Here is a 26,619-nt window from a genome sequence, read left to right as displayed (position 1 = left end):
GACGCCCATTCTTCATTCTTGTTTCTCGTCAATTGATATATATGAGTGCAACTGACATGTTTAACTTGCAGACCAGTGCATGCCTATTCTCTGGCACCACCAGCAAGTGGGATTGATGCGTTGGCTTAACTTATGAAAAACAACCCATGCTCGTCAATTCAATTGAAGTTGTACAGTTGAGTGTGAGCCTCTATGATTGCTTGTTCATCTGTAGTGCATCTATTAATCATGTTTTGCCTCCATTTCTTTGGTGTGAGAAATAACAATAAAGAAGGGGTTCTTCCAGCGACATAGGCAGTGTATGGCCACATCTAGCAAAGGACCTAGTAACCTCTGCTCTGGTGAGTAGTTGCATCAGTGAATGAGAAGAAGGGGACTGAGGACCTTGGTTTTACTTAGTCACAGCCATGTAAAGCCAACAAATAAAGTCGTCACTGCCTGTTAGTGTTACATGGTTGTGACTAGCAAAATTGATTGCCCCAGTTCCTCTTCATTCATTGCATATCAACTCTGGCAGCCTTGTTGCCTTCAGGTAGCATATGAGGGTTATTGGCGATTTGTTTGTTCCTAAGTTTACATACTATGTAATTGCTGCAGTTAATATGCAGAAGACAAGGACAATGTTCAATAGCCTGACAAGGGAACAAGAATTCAGGATCGTCAGCCAGCTTTTAGGGACTGTAGAGGAGCACGTTTATCTAGGTCAATTACTCACTAAAGACCTTGGTCATGAGAAGGAAATTTACAGACGAATAAAAATTGGTTGTAGTACATATGGCAGGCATTACCAAATCCTGACTGGGAGCTTACCACTGTCGTTGAAAAGAAAAGTGTACAATCATTGCATCCTACCGATGCTAACATATGGGGCAGGAACTTGGAAGTTAACAAAGAAGCTCGAGAATGAGTTAAGAACCGCGCAAAGAGTGATGGAACGAAAAATGTTAGGCGTAACGTTAAGAGACGGGAAGAAAACGGTGTGGATCAGAGAGAAAACAGGGATTGCCGACATTCTAGTTGACATTAAGAGAAAAAAATTGGAGATGGACAGGCCATGTACTGCGTAGGGTACATAACCGGTGGACCATTAGAGTTACAGAATGGGGGCCGAGGGAAGTGAAACGCAGTTGAGGATGGCAGAAAACTAGGTGGGGCTATGAAATTACGAAATTTCCTGCTGCAAGTTGGAATTAGCTGGCGCTAGGCTGGGGTAATTGGAGATCGCAGAGAGAGACCTTCAGTCCTGCAGTGGACATAAAGATAGGTTGATGATGATGGTGATTAAATCTGCATAACTTTTTAAAGTCTTCTTTTCAGTGATCACCTCAAATTTTCCCTTGGTGAGAGCACAAGGAGGATGCACATTCATATAGAGCTGCCCATTGTCCTCTGTATTAGCACACTGTCTTATGAAGTGGCAAGAAAGAACTTTCCACTTTCCAGTGAAACTCGTGGTCATATTCGACTGATCATTTTGAAGCATTCTTGCAACGTCACTAAGGTTGTGCAAGACAATTAAGTTTAAACCTGCTTTACGCGAATAAATAGGTTGAATACTGGCAATAAGGTTCATTATCGCTATCAGAGCCCACTTCCACTTGCACTAAAGCTTAACTGATGTCTTAAGCTACCTCTGAAACTCTGCCAAAGTACTGTGATATAAGCTGGAATATTTACTGGTAGTTCTATGTTGTTTCCACAGAGGTAGTCCTCTTGTCGATGTCATGACTCAAGGCAATTAATTCTATGCAAGTGCAGTGGCATAAAAATCAAGGAAATACAGCGTAACCAAAAAAATAAATAAAAGTAAACCTTACATACAGTTTGGTTGACTCATAAACACGTGTGTTTGGCATGTGCAAATTTGTCCCTGTGGCATGTGTACAACAGCCTGGCTCTGCAGCAGATGACTTTGTTTGGTTGCGCTAGAATCTTGCTACACTCCTGCGCAATCTATTGACATACCTTCAGTCGGCACTTGCAGCTAATGCGCCAGAAAAACGAGAGCCGCACATTAGAGTGTTCCCTTTAACAATATACCACACTGTACATTCTGCACCAATATGAAGGGCAACACTTTCATATTTGAACAGTCTGTGCTCCAAGAGTAATTCTTATAATCCTGCAAGTCAAAACATCACTGACCTCTGTTCACTATGTAGTTCTCATGCTGAGTGGTCTTGTTCATGGAGATTTGTTTATTTCAGTTCACTAACAAAAAGAATTACTCACTTTAAATGCAAGTATGGTGGTCTCTTTCATAGTGGTTCATCCTGCACAACAATACTAAGCTAGGTGTAAAAATTACACCATCAGGCTCGAGCAGCATTTAAGGTCAATGTGACACCGTGGGCAAACTTGTAGGGTTGCAGCCCTGGTAGAATTGTTCACTGAGCTGAAACTTTATTAGTGCTATGTAAAGTTACTTCAATTTGCTACTTGTGCATAGTTGTTCGTAATTTATTGCTCAACACAGACGGGTATTCAAGTGGTGCTCCACCAAACTTTTAATTTCACTGTTTTAACATCTTAATTCAGCTGTCCCTTCCTGCTTTTCATTGCTTATAGAACAGGCCTGAAAGCACTTAATCAGCAAAGGAAACAATGCTTGCTTACATTATGGCAGAAGAAAAGTATACGCATCTCTATTTCAATAAGTGGGGGGCTAGAGATGAACTTCGACCACATGTGATTCTTTACCATGCACCTACATATATGTACACAAGGGTATTTACACTCCGCCCCCATTGGAATGGGGCAGCTGGGAATTGAACCCACGCCCTCTAATTCAGCAGCATAACTGAGCCACTGTGACCTGTAAACAGTAGCGCACCCAGGATCTCTGCCAGGGGGGGGGGGGGGGGGCAGAGCAAGCACTTTGCATAATATGCAATTTCCTTGCTTTAGCCAGAGGAATCCACCAGCAAATAAATTGCCTAATAATTATAATACTGACACCAAGGATAATGACGATGTTTATTTCTTCAGCATTTTACTCAAAGTAATTTAAGAGTGGATGAATAAATACAAGACAGTGATAGAGTGTTTTTGTTAATCAGGAAAATTCGACCTCAGGCCACCTCCTGAATTTTAATGACAATGTGAACAGAGCACTGAAGGTACATGATGGATTGGTGGGGCTCGACGCGTTGGGGGTGGGGGGGGGGGGGAGTTGCAGCACCCGAACCCCCCCCCCCCCCGGCGGTGCGCCAGTGCCTGTAAATAGCATGAAATGAATGTACTGTATACACAGAACAGATCTTAGGCTATTGCGAATAATACTTCAGTTTGTGGTGTCTATGCGATGAGTGTGTGAAATTGTAGTGAATAGGACAGCAACCAGGACGTGATTGACCCTACACAATCTTGCGTACAACTTTTCAAGTCTTGTTCTAAGGCCTTTTCTGGGTAGGTAATCTCTCAGTGGCTTAAAATCCTAGCGAGATTCGTGGCATGGATAGGTTTACCTCCCTGACATGCAAGAAATGCTTTTGATATTTTCATTAGAATGTCCACTTGGGGCAGAATGCTTGATTTCGCTCAAGCTAATCAAATGCCTTAATTGGGCGAGCATGCTTGGTGTGCCTTGATCGGTCAAAGTCCGTGGAAGTGGATCTGTGGAAAGGAGTGGTATGCCACCCTTCCTACAGATCAGTGTTACATTTATCTCGCGCATTGCTCGAGTGCGCTGACAAGATGGTCACTGCAGTGAGACATCAGGTTGGACATTACATCACACAAAATCACACAAATAAAAGTAGGTGATCAAGAATATGGGTGCAGTCGATCTGTACAGAGGTAGAACACATAGCCTGTAGCAACATCAAGAACAGGCTCAGAAACTCGTTTAAGCCGACACAACCAGCAACACCAGTAAAGCCCACGTCCCATTTAGCTACAACACAGAAACACAGGCCTGATATCGTCAACACCAACTCGTAAGCACGTGCCGCCAAAGCTAGAACCCAAGAAGCATCTACACAGATGGTGGACACGGAACCAACACCACCTGAACAACACCCGCTCATACGGAAGCCCACAACCACCCGTGAAGCCTTCACGCAAACAGCTATGTACACTAATAAGCAGACAGATTGTGTACACAGACAGACATTGGTGTAGGCCTCGACAACCAAAAAAAATGTAAAAAGACACCACCTAAAGATGCTTTGCCCCGGAGGTCTGCCCGAACCAAACAGAAATGACTGTCATGCACTACGGATAGCTCATGCAACAACAAATCTCGCCCTTTCCTTCAATCCCGCAAACTCGCCACCAAACAAACAAATTACAGATTTCACCTAAAAACTTACACTAGCTGCAAAACACAGGAAAATCCCGGGAATATTCTTGAAGAACACTGCTGGGAACGACTTACGATAATTACTAATCAGTTCGACAGCATAACTTTATCTGAACCGATCGTGGTTCGGCCTTTTGTGTCTGATAACAATGCACCTCCCGAGTCACTATCTAAATTATTAAATCACCACCTGGTCAAACATCCCGACCACCCTCTCGTCTTTTGTTCAAGACACGTACCACTTCCTTAGAATTATTGACTGCATTAACGCCAACCAAATCCTTTCCAACCGCACCATTCTAATCTCTTTAGATGTTTCTGCCCTTTACACTAACAAACACATGAGTGAAGGAATTGAAGCCGTATCGAAGTCCCTCGCAGTCCATCCTCAAGCGCACGTTCCTGAAGTTTACCTGTCACTCCTTAAGTTAGTTCTCACGCTCAACTATTTCGAATTCGATTCTATTCACCACCTGCAAACTTTTGGCACAAGCATGGGAACACCATTTGCTCCCACATATGCCAACATTTTTATGGGACACCTTGAAGCAAACCTGATAAATTATACTCTTTAAAACCCCGCATCTACCTGTGTTACATTGACGACATATTTATCATATGGGAACACGGCACAAGCACGCTAACCGACCTAATTAGCCATTTCAACAACTTCCACATGAGCCTTAAATTTACTGCTCACCACTCTCCTGTCAAATCAACTTCCTCGACACGACGGTCTACATAGAAAATGGAAAACTGAGAACAACACTTTACCGGCAGCCTACAGATAGCCAGGAGTACGTATTTAGACTACACCAGTCATGACCTGCGACACTGCAAGCACGGAATTTTTGCTGGACAAGCGAAATGAATAAGAATCTGTAGCGAAGACAATGATTACATCCACCATTTAAGTGACCTTAAAGCAACGCCAGCAGAAAGAAACTATCCACAAATGCCTCTCGACAGGGCTTATGATGTCCCATCAAGATTGGAGAGGTAGTCAGGATTAGCTAAGAACAGCCTACACCAGAATCTGAGAGACCACCAGCCTTTATAACAAGATATGCTAGCATAATGCCCTCCCAAACGTAAACAACATCCTACGAAAATACCACCCAATATTATCAAGTAACGAGAGTCTGAGAAAAGCGTTCCCAGTGATACTAAGGGTGACCTATCGCCGCAACAGAAACTTTAAAGACATGTTAGTGCACGCAAAAGTCAGCCAACATCATTCCCCCGTAATAAAAGCACAATCTCGCCCCAGGTGCGAAACCTGCAGGCACCTTCGAAGTGACCTTAAAATTATAAGCACCACAAATAGCTACACACACGAAGTGAAAACTAGCTTTACTTGCACTAGTTCCAATGTAATTTATATGCTTGAATGTTTTTTGTGTAAGAAACAATATATCAGTGAAACGGGACAATCAATGAATGTCAGGTTAAACGGACATCGCGTGGACACAGCTTAAAAGCTTCCCAAAGCCGTTGCCAAGCATTTCAACCAACCAGGTCATAACTTTGATGAACTTAAACTCTATACTCTACAGCCAAATTTCCGTTCTGCAAGAGACAGAACATAGAGAATCATACCTCATCCATAAATTCAAGACATTGATATCAATAGGCATAAACATTTCGAAGCGAGCCTTAGAACCTATTCACTATGTTAAATTTCAAACTATGGGCACTTAGTTATTTTTCATTAAGCTGCCTGTTTTTTTTTCTGTTTTTTTTTATTGGGTTGTCAATAATATTGCAACCTCCTCACCTCCCTCTCTTTCATTCATTCCTTTCATTCATTTATTTATCTGTTTATTCTTTGTTTTCCACTAACCATTTTCTGGCCATACTTTTATTCCCTCTTTCAGAGAGAGGATCGTTCACTGACCTCCAGTAGAGCAGATAATCCCCCCCCCCCCCCCCCCACTTGTCGTCCAGGCCCCTTACATTGAAAAGTGGAACCTACAGTGACATGTCAACCAGCTGACACATGTCGCTACCTCACATTCCTCCACCGACGTTGAGTAGCACATCTTTCTCATCAATTCTACACCTTTGCGGCCATCACACCCTCGATCGTTTCCTCGCCCACTTGCCTTACCGTCTCTTCCCTCGAGAACGGTACCTATGCATACCGTGCCGAGGAGAGCATATGTCGCCTTGGAAAAGACAAGTCCACTTGTCGAAGCATCGGTTGCTGCTTTCCCCTTGTTCTCGTTTTGCTCATAGCCTGTACATTGCTGAAGACACACAACTGGCTGTGCGGCAAGTCGAAGCTGTAGAGCCTGAGATATACTGTGAAATCTTGCAATAAATGCATACACTTGTTCTAAACAATTTTACATGAATAAACGTTAAACCTTTAATTCTGAATGTTCTTCCATAAAATACCCACTAAGAAATTTCTTTATAGCACGAGATTTTTTTACTTCCACCCGGATTTCAAAGATACAGTAAGTGCATTGTTTCCATTGAGTGCATTCATTCGTAACATTAAAAAAAATAAACTAATTCTGCAAAAAAAAAAAAAAAGAGGCCTTCATTCACTACACATGGGAGTTTCAGAACTGCATGTGTACATCATAATGGAAGGATTGTACGCAACCCAATAAAGTGCATAAGCACCCAAATTCAACTGCACAACTTTATGAGGGTGGATGAGTGCGGCTTGTTTTCAGTAAGCAAAGGAAAGGGTCAGCATGTTGTATGACTTGCCTTCAGTGATATTGACACAGATCTAGTATACAAGTACAGTTCAGGATTCAGAGTTAAACGGTAACTCTAGCTGTATCATTAGTTATTCAGGATTAAACGTGGTTAGTCCAATTTCTGGCTTTAATAATTTCTGTGCTTCATGAAATGGAAGGATCAAACATGCAATGAAGCCCATGTAAAATATCTGTACAACGAATTCTCTACAAGCCATATTAAAAGCAGCAGTGCCAAAAAAGACCAGGTGCACAAATGAATGAAAAGCTGAGACACGTACCTTACTCAAATCTGAAGTTTAGTCGGTAAGGTAGGACAAATATACATACACTTTGGAGATTACTCCTACGTTGCACAAAGTAACAATCGTCAGAGTCAGAAGTGGTTTTATTTGGGCATTGAATGAATTACAAAATTTGTGTATACAGAAGGAGGTCCCATAGTCGGAGACTGAATTGGGACCTCCTACAGTAGTTAATGTAGCAAAATTAATTAAGGCAGCAAACAGCAGTAGCGAAAACAAAAATAATATAGATCGCAGACAAAACAAAGAATTTGAGAAAAAGAAAGAACAGCAAAAAAAAGAAGAAAACAACAGCAATAATTAGACAGGATAAGAAACAAAAGGTAATTCAACACATCTAACAACACATCACAACAAGAATCTAACAATTCAACACATCGTAATGAGAATCTGCTATGTTCATGTTCCAGAAGCAATAACTCGCACATGAACACAATTATCTCGCAATATGGAAAGCATTGGTGACCTCATTGGTAAGCAATTGCTTAATCTAGATAGCAAAACTGTTCCATCAAACAGTGGTGAACAACTCACTTATCTAACAATGCTGTTAGAACTGTGAGTGTACATTACAGTTCAACAACCATCTTAAGTTCAGACTACCTCAAGACGCAAGGAGTACGCCATTTCTGCAATAATTGTTTTACACGCCCCATCACACTCAGGCAGGTCTGCTGTGATGCTGCACAATGACCACTGATTGGTCCTTTGAGTGCAAATGGGCTGACTGGGCAGCTGCGACCAACTCCTACAACAACCATATGAAGCCAACAGACATGTAAGCTCGGGAAACCATATGGGGAAATTTACTGTGATCTTTAACGATATGTAGCATTAAAAAGGACAAGGGATATAAATGTGGACAAAGGATATAAATGTTCGGCTCCCCCTTGCCGCCAGGGGGAGCCGAACTCACATCTTCTGCATTATGCGTGGCATGCTTTCCCATTAGGCTACCACGTTGGCCGTCCTCAAGTCAACGTTCTTGGGTATTTGCGAGTGTACAAGATTAGCAATTGAAGTGTGGCCAGTGCCATTCACGGCCATGGCAGTGGAATGAAACCATCCTTTTAATCTTCAACCCCACTCCTACACTTTCTCGGCTAGGGTCCTCAATCATTTCTTGTAATTCGTCCCCAGTCTTGATGAACAGGACGTCATCTGCAAACCGAAGGTTGCCGAGATATTCGCCATTGATCCCACTAAGCCTTCTCAGTCTAATAGCTCGAATACTACTTCTGAGTGTGCAGTGAATAGCATTCAATTTAATGCGCATGTTCAAATATATGTGAAGCAAAGCTTTCATGAACAGGTTAATTACATGCCATAAAGATAAATGTTATGCACAAAATTTACCTTTACCATCATCCTCAGCTCATGCAACGTTTTTCCAACAGACAGATGCTACCCTTAATCCGACCCTATGCTTGTTTGCTACTTGCTTTATCTACCACGTTTCCCCGTGGTTATTTAGCACTTTGCGCCACAGACAACAGACTTTTGTGCCACAACATAAGTTCGCTTAACTTGTTGTCATCAGCAAAAGATGAGCCCTGCTGAGAGTTTAGCAGTTTCACTCTAATCACTGGCATGCCCAGTTGGCAACAGTTTGGTAAGCAATTATAGACAGCCATCCAATGCTTATGTTATGACCCCAATAGAAGTTACGAATTACACTCGGTGTACTAACCTCACATTATATCTATACCACTGAGAGTCATACTCCATTATCTTCATGTTTAAGGCAACTACTTACTGAATTATTTCTAGTCATTACAACATACCTACCTTAAATTAACCTGTCCATAAAGAACACTAAAAGTTTGATAACTAAAGCTGCAAAACATTGTCACTGACATACTACAGAAAGACGTCTCATAGCTGAGAACGGCATTGCACAGGTGAGGAAACGACAGGCATTCAGTGAAACCGTCGCATCACCTTAACATTCACACAAGACTATGTAAAAAAAAAATAGTTGCTTTATTATGAACAACTTTTTACAGTATGTTTGATGGCAATAAATAGGTGACTAGATGAATATATTACAAATTAAAAAAATCCTAGATATCAGTTCTTCACTTAGTCCACTTCCTCCACAGTGGGCCCGGCGTGGTGAGGCGTTGACCCGTGCTTTGGTCCTTGTGGCTGGTGGAGTTTGCTCATGATTGGCATGCAAGCCTGCTGAAGTTCCTTAAGACGATGCTCGTACTCTTCTTTCTCGGCCAGGCTGTTGCTGTCGATCCACGAGATGGTTTCGCGACACTTGGACAGCACAGAGTCCTTCTCCGAGGATGACAGCCTGTCTCCGGCTTCTTCGGCAGCCTGCTTTACGCCATAGACGTACGACTCCAGAGAGTTCCTGGCAGCCACCCTCTCGCGCTGTGCATCGTCTTCCTGCTTGTACTTTTCAGCCTCGGCAAGCATGCGCTCGATATCCTCCTTGGAGAGTCGACCCTTATCGTTGGTGATCCGGATGCTCTCCTGCTTGCCAGTGCTGTTGTCTCGGGCCGAGACCTGCAGGATGCCGTTGGCGTCCATGTCGAAGGTGACTTCGATCTGAGGAACTCCTCTAGGTGCTGGTGGAATGCCATTCAAGTTAAATGTTCCCAGCAGGTGATTGTCTTTCGTCAGGGCGCGTTCACCTTCGTAAACCTGGATGGTGACCGCAGGTTGGTTGTCCGAATATGTTGTGAAGGTCTGCGACGTCTTGCACGGAATGCGGGAGTTGCGCTCCACGATGCGGGTCATGACCCCGCCCGCTGTTTCGATGCCCAACGACAGCGGCGCCACGTCAACCAGCAGCACGTCGCGGATGGAGTCGCTCGAGTCGCCGCTGAGAACGGCTGCCTGCACCGCGGCACCGTATGCCACTGCTTCGTCAGGGTTGATACCCATGGAGAGTTCCTTGCCGTTGAAGAAGTCCTTGAGCAGCTTCTGCACTTTTGGGATTCGAGTAGAGCCGCCGACGAGGACGACGTCGTGGATCTGCGACTTGTCCATCTTGGCGTCGCGAAGCGCTCGCTCCACGGGTTCGAGTGTGCTGCGGAACAGGTCCATGCAGAGCTCCTCGAACCTGGCACGGGTGATCTTGCTGTAGAAGTCGATGCCTTCGAAGAGCGCGTCGATCTCGATGCTCGCTTCGGCGGAGCTTGACAGCGTCCTCTTGGCGCGCTCGCAAGCGGTGCGAAGTCTTCGAAGAGCTCGAGGGTTCACCCTGAGGTCCTTGCGGTGTTTCCGCTTGAATTCCTGCACGAAGTGCTCCACCATCCGATTGTCGAAATCTTCACCTCCCAGGTGCGTGTCACCTGCCGTGGAGCGCACTTCGAACATGGACCCCTCGTCGATGGTCAGCACAGAAACGTCGAAGGTGCCGCCACCCAGATCGAAGATGAGGACGTTCTTCTCTCCACGCAAGTTCTTATCGAGGCCATAGGCTAGCGCAGCTGCCGTGGGTTCGTTGATGATACGCAGCACGTTGAGACCAGCGATAGCGCCAGCGTCTTTCGTGGCCTGCCTCTGAGAATCATTGAAGTAAGCTGGCACCGTGATGACGGCGTCGCTCACCTTCTTTCCCAGGTACGCCTCGGCAGTCTCCTTCATCTTGGTCAAAACCATGGCGCTGATCTCCTCCGGGTTGAAACGCTTGCGCTCGCCCTTGAACTCGACGCTGATCTTCGGCTTGCCTCCATTGTTCTCCACCTTGAAGGGCCAGTGCCGGATATCGTCTTGGATCTTGGGGTCGTCGTAGCGGCGCCCGATCAGCCTCTTGGCATCGAACACCGTGTTCTCGGGGTTCATGGCCGCCTGTGCCTTGGCTGCATCGCCGATCAGCCGCTCCGTGTCCGTGAAGGCAACGTAGCTCGGCGTCGTGCGATTGCCCTGGTCGTTGGCGATGATCTCGACGCGGCCGTGTTGGAAGACGCCCACGCAGGAATACGTGGTGCCCAGGTCGATCCCGATGGCTGGGACGTCTGACTGCATGCGGCTAGGCATGATGAGTGCGTTGTGTAAGTTGCGTTCTGATTCAGAACAGTTGCTCTCGTGATTCAAGTCACAAGTCTGACGGGAGCTCCATCGGCGCGCGATTTATACCGTTCGCGCGCTTTTCTAGAAACTCCCAGAAGCTTCGCGAGCCACTTGAACCAATCGAAGCAATGCGTTTTGGTGACGTCATGCTAGCCATGCTGCGATTGGTCGACCGCACGTAGAAGCCTCGAGAAAGCTCTCGCGTCGTCTGCTACGGCCACACGCATCAAAAAATAACAAAACAAATTACAGATGACCTATTATTTCTTTCTTTCCATATCGTTGAGTTGTACCTCTATCGTAAGTTGAATATACATTGTATATTTTGACTTGTAGAGTATGTCCTGTGTGGGATAACGTAAAACATGGGTATTAAATGTGGGAAAATATACATAAGCATCCGAGCCGATGTGTGCGCAACTATGCTCGTGAATTTTTTAACATGCTTTGCCCTAGTTATCAGTAAAGCTTCATTCGGGGTAAAAATAACGGAAATCGTTTGCATTGATGAAGCTCTATACACTTTAAAGCTACTTATGTAGCGCCTTGTTGCACTCCGGCTTCGTTGGATCAGCTGGCTGGATCGCGAATGCGCGAGAATATTCGCATTCCGGCGAGATGTAAACAGTTCATTCCGTTGCTTCTAGCAACCATACAGTGACCAAGTTTATGTAGGTGTTCTGTGCCGTGACCGCCTTGTAGACTTTTGGACCCATTGGAGTAAGCGCTCGTCAGCTAGGCTCTGTGTTTAAATGATTAGTTATTGTCATAACAGTTAGTTTGATGTCTTTAGCTTCACCGTCGGTACGTCATCGTAACAAAGTGATCCGTGATTATTTCGTTCTCGGAGGTCCGAGAAGCATTCTAGCAGCTGCTGGAAGTTTGTATGTGCTCTTTCCTCTAAAATATGGTTCACAAATTGACAAGCTCAAGACAAATTTCTTACACGGCGTTTCTTTCACGTGCGACCAGCGATCAAATAGCTTTGTGGGCATATCTTCACGCGTGCTTCTAGCTGTGACGTTGCGCTATTCTAGTCTAGACGCAAGCGGTATATAAGTAGATTTAATATCAGCGGCAAGAGTCGTGGAATCGAACACGTATGGTATCATCTCAACAAAGTAAACTAACAGAACCTCAGCCCTAAGCACGACGGGTCAGCAAAGATAGGCTCAGAGCGTATATGTATGCACAGATTCTCAGAACTTGTCTTCGACACAACACAGCAGCTTGACATATGTGTGCCATATACGGTCCTTATCTGCTCCTAATAGTGCGTGTTGTTTTTATGTCTCATGTGTTGCCCTATGGTGATAATTTTGAACCTTATATTGACGTCAAATCGTCCTAACACCCAGCCCCTTTATCGCGTTGGTAGATCGACAAAAAATCTCAAAAATGAATTCATAGGCGCCGACTATGGGGGGAGTTCCGGGGCTCGAGCCCCATCCGAAGTGTTCCGCGGGGGGCTCTGCCCCCGCTCCTAAAATGTCATTACCAGAGACCTGTTACCCAAAGCGTTTTTTTTTTCTTCTTTTTTTCTTTTTTGGTTGTCTCTACCTTTTCCCTTATAATATTATCGTGGCTAATAGCTAACTGCATCATTGTTGACGGCGACGTGCACGGCTTTTATTCATACTTTCGCTTTATTTATGAAAATCCTGACAATAGGAAAACAAGCACATTAGTAGCACCAACTACCTCATCCGTATTTTTTCACCTTCAACATTTTATTTTAATTTCCAGTGTGAACACCATGCACAGACACATTATAATATTTCAATGTGTACACACGACAAAGTTTATCATATTTTTAAAGAGAAAGAGGTAGCCAACTAACAATTATTTCTAATGATACGGATAGCCTATGTCTACAGAATGAATATGTTGCTGTATGTTCAACTCGCTACAAATTGTGTTGCATGCTTTTTTGACACTGGAAAAGACCTGCAGACTGCAGTGACCCCTTCGGCAGAGTCTTTTATTAACGGTGGGTGAAATGCACGTGAATGATATGTGTCTCAGCATTGCTTCTCTTTCCGGTAGATAATGAGAGCGACTCATGAAAAAAAAACTTATTATAATTTACAACATATATTGGGGATGGAAACATCACAACGTGCATGCAGAGGTCATAAATATATATAATTAACTTAGTAACCGAAGTGAGGTCAAGTCGGATTCTCTTGAAATCAGAATCAATAGCAGTCATGCGCAGCAGAGCTTTTACTAGGACTCAGAATAAAAAAAAAAAAAAAAAGAGGCTGCAGTTTCGTCGGAAAGGCGAAGCAATATTAGTGATAGTGAAGCACAAGACAATTACACGAAGGAAGATTCTTCCCGTATAAATCTGTGTAAGAGCCGTACCCCCAACTTGAAAGCAAATATTTTTTACAAATCCAACCGAGAAGCAATCGCGTTCAGCGCTGATTCAGATCGCGCTCCACTGTGAATTTTCCCGCGCAGTGTGCTTTCGCGTGTCGCACTTATAGAAAAAAGTCGGTTACAGCTTAAGAAGACAGGAGAGGCGCCCCGCCCTCATCACTGAAGTGCAGTAGCCGATTGGCACCGCGACTAAAGAAATAGTCCCGCTGACGCGACTCGGCCCAGCTCGAAGCGCGGGCTGCCATGTCCTCCGTCGGCGAGGTCATCGGCCGTCCGGCTCATGACGTCACCGTCTAGAGTGCGCGTCAATTGGGGGATGCTCGTGTGCATCCGCCTATGAGGGGCAAATGCTGCTGCCTTCTAAAGTTGTACACGACTATAGATGGCGAGAGGAGGCAATCGCGGAGGTTTACAGCCGATTTCATACTCGTAGTTGGGAAAATTTGATAAAATGGCCCGGTTTCATGTAAGGCTCGTCAAAATTGCGGCAAAGAAATGCGGCCCTCACACGAGTCTGTACGTTGGTTATATCGCCTATAGAATTGTAGTAACATTTACTTACTGATTAAAAGAACGAACATTGTGGAATGTACGGATCATGTAAACCTGTAAATATCTCGCTGGATGACCACGAGCAGTCGCTATCACAACGTTGGCATTATGAAGAACGCCGGCAGCAGGGGCGAACGGTTTGTACAGCTATGCGATTCACCGCGACTCCGAAAATTAGATTCATCATCATATCTGCATATAATTGTGTCTACTACAGGATGGCCCAATTACTCCTGTCTCTTAACTTAGGGTATGCGATCTGCAACACTTGGGGCACAGAAAAACAGCCTAAGAAGGAAGACAGCGCACATGAAGTTAGCAGCCATCCCTGCTCGCCCTTGATCATTGCACCCCTCAATGATTATCAACAATTGGATACGGCACACGGGCCGCGTAAGTGTCAATCGCGCACAGTCATTCGCAGCTGCGGCAGGGCTAGATGAGAAGACGTGTGCTCTCCTCCCCATGTGCGCATTTGATCACGTGACCTCCAACTAATCCGAATATTGAGCGCGTTGGAAAGATAGTCTCCATCAAGCCGCCGTCCTTTTTGGCTCAGTGTTACAGGCTTTTTCTCGCACCAACAGTGTATGGGTCGCTCACTCATATGACTTTTGGACTTTATATGGAATATCACGCCGACGACGACAGCGAAAATTTTCCTGTAGTGTCGATATAGTTGCTGTCGCAATAAGAGGAGAAATAGAAAACAGGCGTCAAGCTCCCTTGTACCGCGGCTGCGGACTTTGCAATGTGCACCGGCTACAAATGCAGCATGAGCACGAACGACAAAACCAATAGTGGGCACCTCGCTTATCTGTACTTCGCCAGAACTTGTCTGACGCTGAATAGGAAGCATATTTTCCACCAGCGGAAACATAACACTAGGCGTGTGGGGAGACAGCACACGCGAAGGGACCAGCCATCTTGGATGGCCCAAGCTTGAACTCTGCGCAGATTAACTCCAAAATAAAGCGCGTGACCCGCGTTTGTATGGCAGAGGCAGGAAAAGTAGGAGTTGAGGACTCGTGTGTTCTAGCTGCTAGGCGAAAGAAGACTCCACGCCGCTATCAAGAAGGTTCCTCGGCTCACGTGTTTCCATCAGCGAATGACATGTACAGCCAGAGGTTGTATGAAGTACTTGACACAGTGCTGTCTTCGTTAAACAGCAGGTATCCACTTGATATGTGGCAGCATAAGTCTCACATTGAGCAGCTTGCCATAAGGAAGGAAGACGAAGCATATATAACATAGTTCTACGGTGACGACCTTGAGCCAGGACGCCTGATTTTGCACAGACAGAGATATGCTGACTGACATTTTAAGCCAGAAGGTCGGCATCATTGCACACATTTGAGGACGTCGTGCACATGTTTACGGGGGGAATGGGCAAACACCTGTGAAACCTTTTTCCGGAAATGGCCAAGCTAAAAAAATTTGCGTTGGCCATACCGGTCTTGTTGACCACATCCGAGAGGTCCTTTTCTTGCCTTCAACGATGGAAAATGTACTTGCGGTCGACAACTGGACAAGCCCGTTTGAACCATCCGGAAATTTTGCACACCCACAAAGAACTCTCCCGCAAAATCAATTTGAATAAGATTGCTGACTTCATTTCCAAATCAAGTGCCCAAAGGAACATTTTTTCAATGATGGTGAAATCATCGCGTCAGACAACAAACTGATGTCTTTAATAGGAGAGAGAAAGGCACCAACTTACAAGTCAAAGCAAACCACCTGACTTAGAAAACAACGCAACAAGTTTTAGAAAGGAACGAAAATGGAGTACATAACAGCACAAGCAGACTGAGGCCATTTGGGTAAAAAAATATGCGTGGGAGTGCTATTTGTAAAACTCCCTAGTCTATCTGTGCATTTTCCTTATTTATTTTTATTCGTCATGTGGTGCATTTGCTGCTCAATAACACAATCCGCGCTGTTCCTATATTTGCTATCGATTCCTTTCGCGCTCTTGAGATATCGGTGTCTTATTTATTTATTTGTTAATATGTTTATTTATTTGGGCTCCTGATGATTTTTACTCTATAATCCATTATTCTGCCTCCGGAAAATAAACGAAACCAGTGACAAAGGCATGCTTTGACAATTTAATGAAACTATTGCGTTATGGAATCACATTATTCTTATGCTAATAGTTGTAGTCATAAGTTGTGTTTAGAAATTGTTATATATTGTTTAATTTTTATGTATATTGTGTCTTATCTTCTCAATAACTGACCTTTCGTTAGAAAAATATTTCTTGATTGTATGCATTGTGTTAAAACTTTTACAAGCCGTTACATTGCTTTTTTCATAGATGTGTACTTGTGTGACTTAATACGCACAAAACACATATATCTCCCTAATGTGTTTAACTGAATTCGCTTGTCGCATGGCTCAACCAAGAGACGCCAGTCTCTTGGCGGTGTGAGGGGACTCCGGCTGTAAAACTGTATTGTCTGCTACCATGAGGTCTTGCAAATACTCATATAAGCTCGTCACTTCAACGAACAATCTTTCGAGGTCACACGATGTTTCTAGTGTAACTGTTATTAAAGGTAATATATATATATATGTATGTATGCATACATAGGCGGGGTTCAGAAACCTGGTCAGGCCGCAGCCCCCCCCACCCCTCCCCCGGGAAACTGAAAATTTTCTGCCTATGATTAAATTGCTCTGAACAGTTTGTGGATGTGATGTACAAGCGTTACATTTACACATTTGCATTTGCAATAGTGCAGATTTGTACTGATGACTATGACGCTGCTTTTTCTTTTTTATGAGCTTTGGAAGAAACCGAGCAGCATGAAATTTGTATGCACGAATAGTACTGGCAGTCACCTTCAGAGTCCTGAAGAACTTGACCCTAAGGTCTTTTTTTTTTCTTTCTTTTTTTTAATAGAAAGCACCTATAGCTTGTTGCTATCAGGAGCTGACATGTCTTGTGCAGTTTTGAGGCACACGTACACAGGTCCGCCACCCTCTTGGACAACAGCTAGCTTTCATTCTTTCCATAAGTTAAACCAGAAATGATAAGGTAAAATATTCTGGCGTAACATTAAGCTCAATGCACATGGCACCGTATATCCAGTGTGTAATAATATTGTTGCCACCGCTTTTTGTGAATATTGATACTTCCCGTTAGATGTACCACTGCATCACCAGTGATGATGAAAAATGAATGTATAGTCCACTTCAAATGCACACCAATTCAGCATGAAAAGTGAAGACAAGGAACCGCCATCACATATATGATGTTACTGTATCTATGTGTTTAGGCAAGCAAAAGAGACTTTTATCTAGACATACTGGAAAAAAGTCCACTTACAGGGTGATCAAACAACTAATTTTTCTCATTGTAAGAGACCGGTTTACAATACAACCCGACTTTAACAGGTGTTGTGTTGCTAGTATAAAACGTGTGACGTAATAGTTCAGCAGAAATCCGCTAGGTGGAGATAAGTAATTAAAGGAAAACTGAGACATCCACCCAAATGTAGCAATTTGCTACAATGGAAACCCAACCGGGTTCCTCGAAAGAAAGCCTCGCAATTGAAGAAAAATTCATCCTGGTCCGGGACTCGAACCAGGACGAATTTTTCTTCAACTGCGAGGCTTTCTTTCGAGGAACCCGGTTGGGTTTCCATTGTAGCAAATTGCTACATTTGGGTGGATGTCTCAGTTTTCCTTTAATTAGGATAAAACGTGTGTATAAATATGTATCAACCAATCATCTGAAATAAACAGTTATTAGTGCACGATTGGTGTGGTGTGTGTTATGACCCATGTCGAAGTCGTTCTGATGGGGAAAGTTCACTTTTTTTTATTATACTAGCATTTTGTAGGGTTTGAGGATGATATATATACAGCACTAAGGTGCTACTGAGTTGAGTGAATTAAATTGTTCTAAATGACCCACTCATCAAGCACAGACCTCGATACGACTACTAAATCTTATTTTGCAATCCCACCCAATGTCATATTCTTAGCAGAAAGCTTCACAACATTCAGAGTATGTACAAAATTAAAATGGCACGGAGAATACTGCCACTATAGACTAGGATGGTTATGAGCCACTTTCAGTTGGTGTGAAAATGAAGCACTGCTACATCGCAATGTCTCGACACGAAATAATTTTGTTGTTAGTGTTGGCTTGCAAAATAGTTCACCAAATGCAACAATCATAGCAATAATGTAAAAACAAGAGTACTTCGTACTTGTATCTCGTCAACTGATATCCACGAGGGCAATTGACACGTTTGACTTGCAGACCAGTTCTCTGACACCCTCCTTCAAGTGGAATTGATGTGTTGGCTTAACTTACTAAAAACAAACCATGCTCGTCAATTAATTTGAAGTTGTGCAGTTGAGTGTGGGCCTGCAGATGTGCATGATGTGCTTCATCACTGCCTGCAGGATTGCTTATTCCTCTATGGTGCACTCACTGATCACATTTTGCCTCCATTGTTTTGGCATGAGTAGGTTCTCTTTGGAAACTGTTTCAGAAATAACAATAAAGAAGGTTTTTTTTCCAGCAAGATGAGTTACTTCATGCATCGTAGGAGTGATCTCCAAAGTGTATGTATATTTGTCCTGTCCTACTGATTAAACTTCAGGTTTGAGTATGGTGTCCCGGCTTCTTTTCATTCACTTGTGCACCTGGTCTTCTTTGGCACTGCTGCTTTTAATATGGCTTGCAAAGAATTCGTTGTACACAGGGGCTCCGGCAGTATATCAGATGTGTGGGGGAGACGTCTGGGGACTCATGTCGCATCGTGTAGTTCACCTCTCTCTCTCTCTCTCTATATATATATATATATATATATATATATATAATTACTACATTTAACTGCTTTTTATGAAAGCAGACTTTATTAATGAAACATAAAAAGTGTGATTTATTTAATGTGCGGTTAATTCTGATGTCCGGCACTGTTCGGAAAATCCGCGGATTGTGGGTTAATTTGCGTACAATATACCTAGGAAATTTCATACGTTCTTCAAATGATAACAAACTGTAACCTCATTCGAATTTTGAGGAGGCCAGAATTGAGCATCCAGGTGCGATGTTCGCAGGGTCTGTCGAGTTCTCCAAATACACGCCTACATCCTTTAGGAAAGCGCATTTTAAGGAAATCAAACTTGTCCTGCACACCCCTGCTAAACTTGAGTCTCAACGACCACTGACGAAGCGCAGTGCAGAGAAATGGATCCTGCAGTCTGATAAGAATCTAATGAGATTTATTAGTGAGGACACACATTATATACAAACTATGAATGACAACTTCGAACGAGCGGGTTGACAAGGCTTTTAAAGAAAGAATACATGTCACCAACTACTGATTTAAATTGTGGTTTTCTAGGAACAGGCTTACACCGACCTTTGTTATCTTCTTGCTTTTCATGGCCTTGTATAGGGGCAAAAAAAAAAGGTAGAGAACGAAGTCGAATCCTAAAGTCGTTGCGCTGAGACGGGCTCCTCCAAGGGCTGCAGAATAGAGTGCCAGCCTTCCCCTCCTCGAGAACCACTTCAGGATGGAAGATACATTGAACCAGGTGAAAATAGGCAGCGTTCTGGACTAGTCAAAGGAGTCGCTAGCCTCATGGGTGGAGGGAGGAGGGGAGGGGGGGGGGTTGGCGGTCGGAACAGCTTGGAGTTTGGGGGCATGCCACCACTGCCCCCCGGTTCCGGAGCCCCTGGCTGTACAGATGTTTTACGTGTGTTTCATTGCATGTTTGATCCTTCTATTATTAGAAATTATTCAAAGCCAGAAATTGGACTAACCAAGTTAAATCATGGATAACTAATGATACAGCTAGAGTTATCCTTTAACTCTGAATCTTGAACTGTACTTGTATGCTAGATCTGTGTCAATATCACTGAAGCCAAGTCATACAACATGCTGACCCTTTTCTTTGCTTACTGAAAACAAGCCGCACTCATCCGCCCTCTTAAAGTTCTACATTCTAATTTAGGTGCTTATGCACTTTATTGGGTTTTGTACTTTTCTTTCATTATGATGCTCGCATGCAGGTCTGAAACTTCCATGTGTAGTGAAAGAAGGTCTCTTTTTTTTTTTCGCAGAATAAGTTTATTGAGGCGAAAGCCTTAGATGGCTAAGGTGTCGAAAAATCCGACGTTCTGGCACCAAAATTCATGGCACCACCAACAAAGGTCGTGGGTTCTAGTGCTTTAATTAACTCTACCTTAGTTAAGATAGAGTTAATTAAGAGTTAATTAAGGCACTCAAACCCACAACCTTTGGTGTTACTTAAGGTGAAGTTAATTGAGGCACAGTTAATAATGATAGAGTTAATCAAGGTACTTGGACCCATGACCTTTGGTGGGAGTCGAACCCATGACCATTGGTGCTAAGGTGATGTTAATTAAGGCACAGTTAATTATTATAAATTTAATTAAGGCACTCAAACCCACAACCTTTGGTGTTAAGGCACAACTAGGATATAGTTAATTAAGGCACTCGAGCTCACGACCTTAGGTGTTAGTTAGAGGGTTAATTAAAGCACTCGAACCCGCAACCTTTGGTGGGAGTGAAACCCACAACATTTGGTGTTAATATAGACTTAAGGCACTCAAACCCACAACCTTTGGTGTTACTTAAGGTGAAGTTAATTGAGGCACAGTTAATAATGATAGAGTTAATCAAGGTACTTGGACCCATGACCTTTGGTGGGAGTCGAACCCATGACCATTGGTGCTAAGGTGATGTTAATTAAGGCACAGTTAATTATTATAAATTTAATTAAGGCACTCAAACCCACAACCTTTGGTGTTAAGGCACAACTAGGATATAGTTAATTAAGGCACTCGAGCTCACGACCTTAGGTGTTAATTATAGGGTTAATTAAAGCACTCGAACCCGCAACCTTTGGTGGGAGTGAAACCCACAACATTTGGTGTTAATATAGACTTAAGGCACTCAAACCCACAACCTTTGGGGGAGTCAAACCCAGGACCCTTGGTGTTAATTAGGGCAAAGTTAATTAAGATGTACTTAATTAAGGCACTCGAACCCATGACCTTGGGTTGGAGAAAACAAGTAATAGGAAGTAACAATGCATTCGAATGAGAATGTCAAGTAATTTAATGAATGTCTCGTGTGTGTGCAGGCTTTCACCTTCATCCTCCTTAGCGTATATTAAAGTGACTGTCAACTTTTTTTTTTATGTTACAGGTGAATGCACCCAATGGAAACTATGCGCTTACTGTACCTTTGAAATCCAGGTGGAAGTAAAATAATCGCCTGCTATAAAGAAATTTCTTGGCGAGTATTTCATGGATGAACATTCAGAATTGAATCGTTAATGTTTATTCACATAAAATTGTTTGCAACAAGTGTATGCATTTATTGCAAGATTTCACAGTATTTCAAAGGCTCTACAGCTTCAACTTGCTGCAGAGCCAGTTGTGTGTCTCGAGCTATGTGCAGGCTATGTGTTCTACCTCTGTGCAGACCGTACACCCATAGTCTTGATCAATCACATTTATTTGTGTGATTTTGTGTGATGTAATGTCGAACCTGATGTCTCACTGCAGTGACCATCTCGTCAGCGCACTCGAGCAATACACAACATAAAAGTAACACTGATCTGTAGGAAGGGTGACATACCACTCCTTTTCACAGATCCACTAACAGACTATGACCGATCAATGCGCACCAAGTATGCTCGCCCAATTATGGCATCTGATTAGCTTGAGCAAAATCAGCTTTCTGCCCCAAATAGACATTCTAATGAAAATATCAAAAGCATTTTACACACGTCAGGGAGGTAAACTTGTCCATGCCATGAATCTCGCTAGGATTTTAAGCAACTGAGAGATTACCTACCAGAATTGGCTCTAGAACAAGACATGCAAATTTGTATGCAAAAGTGTGTAGGGTAGACCACCTCTTGGTCGCTGTACTATTCCCTACTATGTCACTCACTCATTGCACAGACACCATAAACTGAAGCATTATTCGCAATGGCATAAGATCTGTTCTGTGTATACAGTACATTCATTTCATGCTATTTACATGTCACAGTGGCTCAGTTATGCTGCTGAATTAGCGTAGGTTTAATTCCCAGCTGTCCCATTCCGATAGGGGCAGAATGCAAAAACCGTCGTGTACGTAGATGCAGGTGCATGGTAAAGAACCACATGTGGTCGAAGTTCATCTCGAGCCCACCTCTGCGGCGTCTCTCATAGCATGCGTGTTGCTTTGGTGCATTAAAGCAACACTAAAGAGAAAAATGACTTCAGCTGCATTATTAAATTACCCTTCTACAATACCAAAAAGGCCACTGTAACCATAACAGGGGGTTTGATAAGCCAGAGCACTTTCACAAATGGATGACGGGTGACGACACTGCCTTGAAGTTCTCGCACCAGCCAGCTGTGACATCGTGGATATTGTTTGCACCTGTTCAGGAGTGGTTAATTTGTCTAGTGGTAAAGGTGGACTACACATTGCACTCTAGCAGGAGCCAAAGACTGAACTTGGCAAGTTTCATACGCTTCGACTGAGTCACATTGGCGCAAATATAAGAAAATATATAGTTATATATGTTTCACTGTAAAGGGGAAAGTTCTTTCTTGCCACTTCATAAGACAGTGTGCTAATACAGAGGACGAAGGGCAGGTCGTTATGAATGCGCAGCCTCCATATGCTGTCACAAAGGGAAAATTTGAGGTAATCACTGAAAAAAATATTTGAAAAAATTATGCAGATTTAGTCACCATAATCATCATCATCGGCCTATATTTATTTTCACTGCAGGATGAAGGCCTCTCCCTGCGATCTCCAATTACCCCTGTCTTGCGCTAGCCAATTCCAATTTGCGCCTGCAAATTTGCTAACTTCATCACCCGAACTAGTCTTCTGCCGTCCTTCTCATCCTACACATTACATGACCTGCCCAGCTCCATTTTTCCCTGTTATTGCCCCATATGTTATCACCGGTAGAATGCAATGATTATACACTTTTCATTTCAACGACAGTGGTGAGCTTCCATTCAGGATTTGGTGATGCCTGCCATATGTACTCCAACCCATTTTTATTCTTCTGTAAGTTTCCTTTTCATGATCAGGGTCCTCTGTGAGTAATTTACCTAGATAAACGTACTCCTTTACAGGCTCTGGAGATAGACTGACGATTCTGAATTCTTGTTCCGTTGCCAGGCTACTGAACATTATTTTTGTCTTATGCGTATAAATATTCAACCCCACCCTTACTCTTTCTCGGCTGAGGTTGATCCTCAATCATTTGTTGTAATTCGTCCCCAGTGTTGCTGAACAGGACAATGGCATCTGCAAACTGAAGGTTGCCGAGATATTCGCCATTGATCCTCACCCTAAGCCTTCCCAGTCTAATAGCTAGCTTGAATACTTTTATGAATGCAGTCAATAACATTGGATTTAAAGCACATGTTCAAATATATGCGAAGCAAAGCTTTCATGAACCGATTAATTACGTGCCATAAAGGTAAATGTGATTCACACAATTTACTTTATTATCATCCTAAGCATTGTCTAAGCTCGTGTAATGTGTTTCCACCACACATAACGCCCCCCCCCTCCCCCCCATGCATGCTACCCTGAATCTGACCCGTTGCTTGTATCCTGCACTTGCTTCCTCACCTACTTTTCTTCGTGGTCATTCGGCACTCTGCACCACAGACAACAGACTATTGTGCCACAACTTAGGTTCACTTGCTGTCATCACCAAAAGCTGAGCCCTGTTTCACTCTAGTGGCAACACTTAGGTAAACAATTATAGACAGCTATCCGGTGCTTATGTTATGACCTGCAATAGAAGTTACGAATTACACTCAGGCTATGCAAGCTCGCATTATATCTATACTTTTGAGAGTCATACTCCATTGGATTCATGCTTAAGGTAACCACTTGAGGGATTATTTCTAATAATCAATGCTACATACTTACCCTGCCATTCTACTAAGAACACCAAAAGTTATCTGGCAGTATTCTTGAGCTGAAAAAAATCATAACTAAAAGTGTGAAACATTGCCACTGACATATTGCAGAAGGTCCTTGTCCCATAGCTGAGAACGGAATTGCACAGGTGAGGAAACGACAGGCATTCAGTGAAGCCGTCGCATCACCTTAACATTCACACAAGACTATGTAAAAAGAAATAGTTGCTTTATTATCAACAATTTTTTACAGTATGTTTGATGGCAATAAATAGGTGACTAGATGAATATATTACAAATTAAAAAAACCTAGATATCAGTTCCTCACTCAGTCCACCTCCTCCACAGTGGGCCCGGCGTGGTGAGGTGTTGACCCGTGCTTTGGTCCTTGTGGCTGGTGGAGTTTGCTCATGATTGGCATGCAAGCCTGCTGAAGTTCCTTAAGACGATGCTCGTACTCTTCTTTCTCGGCCAGGCTGTTGCTGTCGATCCACGAGATGGTTTCGCGACACTTTGACAGCACAGAGTCCTTCTCTGAGGATGACAGCCTGTCCCCGGCTTCTTCGGCAGCCTGCTTGACACCATACACGTACGACTCCAGGGAGTTCCTGGCGGCCACCCTCTCGCGCTGTGCATCGTCTTCCTGCTTGTACTTTTCGGCCTCGGCAAGCATGCGCTCGATATCTTTCCTTGGAGAGTCGACCCTTGTCGTTGGTGATGCGAATGCTCTCCTGTTTGCCAGTGCTTTTGTCTCGGGCCGAGACCTGCAGGATGCCGTTGGCGTCCATGTCGAAGGTGACTTCGATCTGTGGAACTCCTCTAGGTGCTGGTGGAATGCCATTTAAGTTAAAAGTTCCCAGCAGGTGGTTGTCTTTCGTCAGGGCACGTTCACCTTCGTAAACTTGGATGGTGACCGCAGGTTGGTTGTCCGAATACGTGGTGAACGTCTGCGACGTCTTGCACGGAATGCGGGAGTTGCGCTCCACGATGCGGGTCATGACCCCACCCGCTGTTTCGATGCCCAAAGACAGCGGTGCCACGTCAACCAGCAGCACGTCGCGGATGGAGTCGCTCGAGTCGCCGCTGAGAACGGCTGCCTGCACCGCGGCACCGTATGCCACTGCTTCGTCCGGGTTGATGCCCATGGAGAGTTCCTTGCCGTTGAAGAAGTCCTTGAGCAGCTTCTGCACCTTGGGGATTCGAGTAGAGCCGCCGACGAGGACGACGTCGTGGATCTGCGACTTGTCCATCTTGGCGTCGCGAAGCGCTCGCTCCACTGGTTCGAGTGTGCTGCGGAACAGGTCCATGCAGAGCTCTTCGAACCTGGCACGGGTGATCTTGCTGTAGAAGTCGATGCCCTCGAAGAGCGCGTCGATCTCGATGCTCGCTTCGGCGGAGCTTGACAGCGTCCTCTTGGCGCGCTCACAAGCGGTGCGCAGTCTTCGAAGAGCTCGAGGGTTCACCCTGAGGTCCTTGCGGTGCTTCCGCTTGAATTCCTGCACAAAGTGCTCCACCATCCGGTTGTCGAAATCTTCACCTCCCAGGTGCGTGTCACCTGCCGTGGAGCGGACTTCGAACATGGAGCCCTCGTCGATGGTCAGCACGGAAACGTCGAAGGTGCCGCCACCCAGGTCAAAGATGAGGACGTTCTTCTCCCCACGCAAGTTCTTATCGAGGCCATAGGCTAGCGCAGCTGCCGTGGGTTCGTTGATGATACGCAGCACGTTAAGACCCGCGATAGCGCCAGCATCCTTCGTGGCCTGCCTCTGAGAATCATTGAAGTAAGCTGGCACCGTGATGACGGCGTCGCTCACCTTCTTTCCCAGATACGCCTCGGCAGTCTCCTTCATCTTGGTCAAAACCATGGCGCTGATCTCCTCCGGGTTGAAACGCTTGCGCTCGCCCTTGAACTCGACGCTGATCTTCGGCTTGCCTCCATCGTTCTCCACCTTGAAGGGCCAGTGCCGGATATCGTCTTGGATCTTGGGGTCGTCGTAGCGGCGCCCGATCAGCCTCTTGGCATCGAACACCGTGTTCTCGGGGTTCATGGCCGCCTGTGCCTTGGCTGCATCGCCGATCAGCCGCTCCGTGTCCGTGAAGGCAACGTAGCTCGGCGTCGTGCGATTGCCCTGATCGTTGGCGATGATCTCGACGCGACCGTGTTGGAAGACGCCCACGCAGGAATACGTGGTGCCCAGGTCGATCCCGATGGCTGGGACGTCTGACTGCATGCGGCTAGGCATGATGAGTGCGTTGTGTAAATTGCGTTCTGATTCAGAACTGTTGCTTTCGTGATTCAAGTCACAAGTCTGACGGGAGCTCCATCGGCGCGCGATTTATACCGTTCGCGCGCTTTTCTAGAAACGCCCAGAAGCTTCGCGAACC

General features: G+C 44.4%; 2 protein-coding genes across 5 annotated transcripts in view; both read right to left on the bottom strand.

Annotated features, from left to right (window-relative positions):
- Window positions 1–11,427, bottom strand: part of LOC119433537 (heat shock protein 68) — a 21,027-nt gene extending 9,600 nt beyond the window's left edge. Inside the window, exon 1 of one of the 3 annotated variants that reach the window (XM_049659237.1) lies at window positions 10,893–11,427. In XM_049659237.1, coding sequence (XP_049515194.1) covers window positions 10,893–11,321 — 429 coding nt within the window. In that variant the 5' untranslated portion in view covers window positions 11,322–11,427. Of the gene's footprint in view, window positions 1–10,633 lie in introns of all 3 variants that reach the window. The other 2 variants (XM_037700787.2, XM_049659236.1) reach the window with 2 other exon arrangements.
- On the bottom strand, window positions 9,306–26,619 carry LOC119433538 (heat shock protein 68). Of its 2 annotated transcripts, none has more exons than XM_037700788.2 (2): window positions 25,790–26,619; window positions 9,306–10,633 (listed from the first exon to the last, which is right to left on the bottom strand). In XM_037700788.2, exons 1-2 carry the CDS (start codon window positions 26,475–26,477, stop codon window positions 9,408–9,410), a joined length of 1,914 nt encoding a protein of 637 aa, XP_037556716.2. In that variant the 5' UTR covers window positions 26,478–26,619; the 3' UTR covers window positions 9,306–9,407. The 2 variants fall into 2 exon arrangements, with proteins under 2 accessions (XP_037556716.2, XP_049515195.1); XM_049659238.1 differs by having other exon boundaries at window positions 9,307–10,401; window positions 25,558–26,558.

Source organism: Dermacentor silvarum, chromosome 11 (assembly GCF_013339745.2).
Source record: "Dermacentor silvarum isolate Dsil-2018 chromosome 11, BIME_Dsil_1.4, whole genome shotgun sequence".
NCBI classification, from domain to species: Eukaryota; Metazoa; Arthropoda; class Arachnida; order Ixodida; family Ixodidae; genus Dermacentor; species Dermacentor silvarum.
Note: the sequence above shows the minus strand (reverse complement) of the source record. Positions and strands in the feature narration are given on the sequence as shown.